The sequence below is a fragment of the Polyodon spathula genome, chromosome 3 (assembly GCF_017654505.1).
Source record: "Polyodon spathula isolate WHYD16114869_AA chromosome 3, ASM1765450v1, whole genome shotgun sequence".
NCBI classification, from domain to species: Eukaryota; Metazoa; Chordata; class Actinopteri; order Acipenseriformes; family Polyodontidae; genus Polyodon; species Polyodon spathula.
This window is the reverse complement of record NC_054536.1, coordinates 24743299-24749813: the sequence shown is the minus strand read 5'-3', so window position 1 is coordinate 24749813 and position 6515 is coordinate 24743299. Positions and strand designations below refer to the sequence as shown.

The 6515-nt window shown below is 36.2% G+C and overlaps 1 protein-coding gene across 2 annotated transcripts in view; it reads left to right on the top strand.

The window, feature by feature from the left end:
- The first annotated feature begins 1007 nt into the window (after positions 1-1007).
- The window catches only part of LOC121312886 (DNA topoisomerase 2-beta-like), a 37122-nt gene continuing 31614 nt past the window's right edge, over positions 1008-6515 (top strand). For both annotated transcript variants that reach the window (XM_041244768.1, XM_041244767.1), the window contains exon 1: positions 1008-1510. In XM_041244768.1, the coding sequence (XP_041100702.1) occupies positions 1469-1510 (42 nt within the window). In that variant the 5' untranslated portion in view covers positions 1008-1468. The remainder of the gene's footprint in view (positions 1511-6515) is intronic.

Sequence of the window (6515 nt, the reverse complement as noted above, 5' to 3'; positions counted from 1 at the left end):
CTGTTAGTAATGGAAAGGGCTTAGTGACCAGGAGCATGACTGTTGTGGGAAATCATCTGTGTTGTGTTTAAAAAATGGTATTTGATCTGTAATTAACACAGTTTGCCGAGATGAATAAGCAGCTATGAGGGAACAAATTTTATATGAAATGTCACAAACAGGACAGAAACAAAGACATGCTGTGGACCATAATTTGCTGTATGGTTGATTACTTTCAGTGCAGTTTCCCGTTATCCAGAAAATGGAACAAGCCATAATCTTTTCAAAATATTAAAATGTTGCTGTAACTGAATTTTCTTTTTAAATTGTTCATTACTGAAAGTATGTATCCCTTGTTGCATTATTTTGCATAGTGCTGTATTGTCTAAAGTAACTTGCTTTAAACATGGATACAGTAGTATTCGGTAGTCCATCTCCAGGTAATCCCAATTATTAATAGCAGCATACCAGTTGCAAGAAGTCCAGTACATACAGTGTTGATTGATCCCACTACACTTCCCGAGCTGTGCATAAATAATAGGTTATATATTACTAATTTCTTTATCAATTAAAATGAAAAGTAGCATACCTAAATAACAATCCAACTTCTTTTGGTTTTAGATCAAACTTAATTAAGATTCATATCAACTACTATTAACATGGGACCAGTGTCATCTGCATTTACAAACTATACCTGTACATTTGATACTATTGTTAAGACTATAACAGTAATTAAACAAAAAAAAAATGGAACTAACGTTTTTTAAGGTGCAAAATTGCATTATAGTTTAAATGTTAATGTGATTTAAATTAGTGGTTACGTTTCAGCAGTGATTGATTAATTGTAATATGAGGGATATTTGATGGAGGGCTTAACAGCAACTGTATTGTTGAGGAAAAGAGCAGATTTTTTTCCCCCCAGTATATATACTACGAGATGTGTAGTGGGGGGTTGAGGATACGTCATTGATCACTGCCAATTGGTATATCGCACCACACTGCAGGAGATCCTGCTGTACGATTGGTTAGTTCTGTTCGGAGGGGTTCGTTGCCGTGCTGGGAGTGATGCCGGACGGAAGAAGCGGTGGCGTTATTGTTTCTGAAAGAACACCGGAGAGGGGGAAGAGTTAATGTACAGATATTTTATTTAAGCGGTTTTACGTTTATTTTTGTACTTATTAAAAATACTATGAAATTATTAAATTAATTGTTTTTCTACCACATTTTAGAATTTTCAAAGGGAACAGCACCAAGGCCTCACGAAGCCGCCGCTGGTCGATTTTAACAATAACCGTGACAAAGTCCCTTCATCCTGGACGGCTTTTATCGCTGTTCAGCATTTTAATTGTGTAGTTGACTGTAAATTACAATACAGTCTGTGGTCCAATGGGGCCAATTTTTTAGTGTTTTAGGTTTTTATTTGAAGTATTTTAAAGTGCAATATATATTTTACATTTAAACACGATTGTTTTGGAAAACACAAAATAAGATGTCTAACGGAGCAGCAGGAAGCGGAGCTTTGACTTGGGTGGTAAGTTTCAATAATAATTTAATTACACTTATTTGAAGAGTGTTTTTTTTTATATATATATAGTACGTTTAAGTTAATTTTGATTGTAATTGTGTTCAGCCTTTGTTGGTTCTGTGCATAAAATATGCACGCGCCTGCGTTTACCGGTTATGTCTCCATAGTGTAATTGTAATTGAATATAGCCCAGGGTACGAGCCTGAAATACAAACTGAAAAATGAAAGTTTGAAAATGTGTGTGTGGTTTCCATCTTTTGTTTAGTTAGAAAGCAAACAAACATCGCTGGCATGAATGTATGAATACTCGTTCGGGAAAAAACAGCGTTTGTATGTACACTGTAGAACTAAAGTTCCTTCACTGTTTATTCTGATATATATATATATATATATATATATATATATATATATATATATATATATATATATATATATATATATATATTTTTTAACAATTGTAACTATTTTTCTGTGTATGATATTCGTCCATATCCCGGCTATTTCAATTTTAAAGCTCGTGGTAGTATTTATTGATTGCACTACACAGGCGCATTCTCTCGCAGAACAGTGCCTAGATGAAAACAATAGATCAGCTGGTCACTATAGACTCATACAGAGTACGGGTAAGGTCAGGTTTTTGGGTCTAATTTACAGTCGTCGTTCAACTGGGGTAGCCAGATTGGAAAAGTTGTCGGATATAAAGTATAATGATTTCACGATAGCGAGTGGGTTGAAAAATACATTATAGCCAGCCATTAGAACGAGTTGCAATAGTGTTATGTTTTGAAGGTGTGACTTCTAGCTTTACAATAGATATAAATCCAACATGCAGTCCACATCGACACATACATGTATTCAAGATGATTACTTATTTCGGGGGGGGGGGGGGGGGGGGGGGGGGGGGGGTAAAAAGTTTTATTTCACAAGGATGCTAATCATTCGTGTATGCACACCAACGTTCAAATTGCAATATTTTGTGAAAGTACAATACAACTTTTAACGTAAGCACACCTTTGAGTACTTAGCCACCGAAGTTGTAACGTGATAAATGGATACAAATTACGTTAAAAAAAATCTATTAGCACAATGAAGGTTTGCTTGTGGAAAGCAAAATCTAGCTATTGGATCACTCCAGGAAATGCGAGTAGAACAAAGAACAACACATAATTCAGCGTTTCCAAAATGTGACATATCCGCCATATGAGCTATACCTCTATACATAGGTTGCCATACGATACACGTCACGGTACCATTAATAGAAAGTGAAAATTGTTTCTTTGTTATTTTGAACTTATAAAACAAATTCTTAAGTTGTTAGTACTAATGTAAATAAGTAAAACAAATGTAAACATGATAAACTGCTGAAATATTGCAACTACCTTAATATAGCTTGGATAAGTCACTATGAAACATTTCCATTGTATACAGTAGTGTATTCCAGTAATGAGATGAGCATTGTTTTGTTTCTATGCAAAAATTTCTAACTGCAAAAACATGCACATGTTGGAAAAAATAGATTTAACTTGAAACTAAATGTATGTTTTACTTCAACTTTATTTGACTGGATACTTGCATCAAGTTTCACATTTCACTGTCCTGACTTGTCAAAATAAATAAATCAATAAATAATAAAAAAAAAAAATAGTAGTTTTGAGATTTACAATTATACTGTAAATACAGTATAATCGTAAATCTCGAAAGACTACTCGCTTCTAAATCTTTTGTAGTCATTTTTGTATTACTTTAGTATAAATACATGTTAATTTGGATTCATATGTTGTTTTTTTCTGACTTTATGTGAACGGACACACATTTGCCCGTTTTCCCATTGGAAATAGTGATATTTTGAAATATCACTGTCCTGGTCACAAAAGCAAAGTTTGTGGGGAGTAATAGCCATTTTCTGTACTTTTGAGGCATAAGAAATTTGGAAATAACTTACTACCCAGGAACAAAAAAAAAAATTAAAAAAAATTGTTACACAGTGTAATATAATTCGCGTTATACTGAATCTCCCAGTCAATAAACACACATGGTTGTACAGCGAGCTTACCAATTTGCTTTTCAACAGCGACGAGGAGACCCTGAGGGCTCAGGATGAATGATAAGAAAACTGAATTTAACTTATTTTAAGGTACACAATGCGTACATTTCTTTTTTTGTGACGTTATTCATTTTAAAACGAGCTGTGAAGCTTTTATGAGCGTACTGAAGGTAAGTAAAATACAAACTTGTTTTCTGATATTAACAGGGTATCTTTTTAGTATGTTTGTACGTGTTTTTTTTTTTTTTGTACTAACAGTATTTCGTGTACTGAGTCTTGCAATGAATATTCGTATTTTGCTTTTTTTCCAGCATTCTTATTTATCAATGTACACGTTATAAAAACAAATGTTAGTTTTTCTTTGATTTTGTGATAAAACTGGTACTTGTATTGATTTTATTGTTAATCTTTAAAAAGTTTGAAGCATTTGAGTGAGTTGTGGGCCAACAGTGTGAACTTACTTTTTGTATTAACACAATATTGCATGCGGTTGTTTTGTAATGAAGATTCGTTGCTGGTTAGTTTTTTCATCGATTGTCCATGCTTACTAAGGTACATTTTTTGAGGGTGAACAATAAATCTAATATATGTTAATAAAGGTGATACCTTTTGGTTTTATTCATTTTAAAACCATGTTTGTTTTTTGATTGTGCAGCAAGCCTATCTTAATATATGCTTGTGTTCCCGATATTGACAGGGCTGTCTTTAGTGGATTTTACTGTTTTTATAATTACTACAATACAAACTATTATTACCCACAGACACAATCTTTAAAGACATTGCTGGAATGTTGTAATTTACTTATGTCGTGTCTATAAGGTTGTGAGCAGGCAGCTTTTTCATGATTGCATCTGAAGTATTTGCAGATGTTAATGATCATACATAATAAATGGCGAGTCTCCAATAGGCACTGGGGCTACTGGCAAATATTGTAAATAAACGGCAGGGCATTTATTTCAAGTTTTACTGTGTGTGTCATATGTAATATATCAACACACACACACACACACACACTAAGTGTACAAAACATTAGGAACACCTGCTTCATGAAAAAGACTGACGAGGTAAATCCAGATGAAAGCTATGATCCCTTATTGATGTAACTTGTTAAATCCACTTCAGTCGGGTTAGATGAAGGGGAGACAGGTTAAAGAAGGATTTTTAAGCCTTGACACAATTGAGACACGGATTGTGTATGTGTGCTATTCAGAGGGTAAATGGGCAAGACAAAAGATTTAAGTGCTGGGTTTTTCATGCTCAACAGTTTCCCGTGTGTATCAAAGATGGTCCACCACCCAAAGGACATCCAGCCAACGGCAGGCCAGTGGTCGAAAATGGCTCATTGATGAAAGAGGCCAAAGGAGGCTGACACGAATTGTGCAGAGCAACAGACACGCTACAGTTAGTCAACTGACAGTCCAGTACAACATTGGTGCAGAAAGACCCATAAAAGAATGCACAACTCGTTGTACCTTGACACGAATGGGGTATGGCAGCCGATGACCTAACGGTTCCACTTCTTTCAGCAAAACACAAGAAACTGCGGTTGCAGTAGGCTAAGCAATGAAAACACTGGACACTGGAGGATTGGAAAAACATTGCCTGGTCTGATGAATCCCGGTTCCTGCTGTTTCATGCTGATGGGAGGACTAGTGTATGGAGAAAACCACATGAGTACAGGCATCCATCATGCCATGTGTCAACATTGCAGGCTGGTGGTGGTGGTGTGATGGTGTGGGGTGTGTTTTCATGGCGCACATTGGCCCCCTTGATAAAAGTGGAGCAACGTTTGAATACCACAGGATATCTGAACATCATTGCCAATCAGGTGCATCTCTTCATGGCAGCAGTGTATCCATCTGCTAATGGATTTTTTTCAGCAGGATAATGCCCCATGTCACAAGGCTAGGATTGTCCAGGAATGGTTCCACGAACATGACCGTGAATTCAGCTTACTGCAGTATCCTGCTCAGTCACCAGATCTCAATCGAATTAAGCATCTGGGATGAGATGGAACGAGTTATTTGGAATAGAGATCCACTGCCAGCCAACTTGATACAACTTTGAGAAGCATTGGATTCAACATGGGCCCGCATCCCTGTGGAACGCTTTATACACCTTGTAGAGTCCATGCCCCGACTAATTGAGGATGTTCTGCATGCAAAAGGGGGTACAACTCAATATTAGGAAGGTGTTCCTAATGGTTTGTACACTCTGTGTGTGTGTGTGTGTGTGTGTATATATATATATATATATATATATATATATATATATATATATATATATATATATATATATCTATCTATCTATCTATCTATCTATCAGTGCCTATAGAAAGTCTACACCCCCTTGATCTTTTTTCACATTTGTTGTCAGTGTCTCAGAGTTTCATGTATTTAAATGAGGATTTTTTCCCACTTATCTACACACCATACTCCATACTGTTATGGGGGAAAGATTTTATTGAGAAAAAAATTATATATTAAATACAAAACTGAAAGATCATAATTGGATAAGTCTCCACCCCCCTGAGTTAATACTTGGTGGAAGCACCTTTGGCAGCAATTACAGCTGTGAGTCTGTTGGGATAGGTCTCTACCAACTTTGCACTAGGTCTTTACCAACTTTTCACACCTGGATTTGGCAATATCTGACCATTCTTCTTTATAAAACTGTTCAAGCTCTGTCAAGTTCCTTGGGGAGCGTTGATGGACAGCAATCTTCAAGGCCTGCCACAGATTTTCGATTGGATTTAGGTTGGGGTTCTGACAGGGCCACTCAAGGACATTTACCTTATTGTTCCTTAGCCACTCCAGTGTAGCTTGGCTGTGTGCTTTGGGTCATTGTCATGCTGAAAGGTGAACTTCTGTCCTAGTTTCAGCTTTCTTGCAGAGGGCAGCAGGTTTTCCTCAAGGACTTCTCTGTACTTTGCTCCATTCATTTTCCCTTCTATTCTGACAAGTGCCC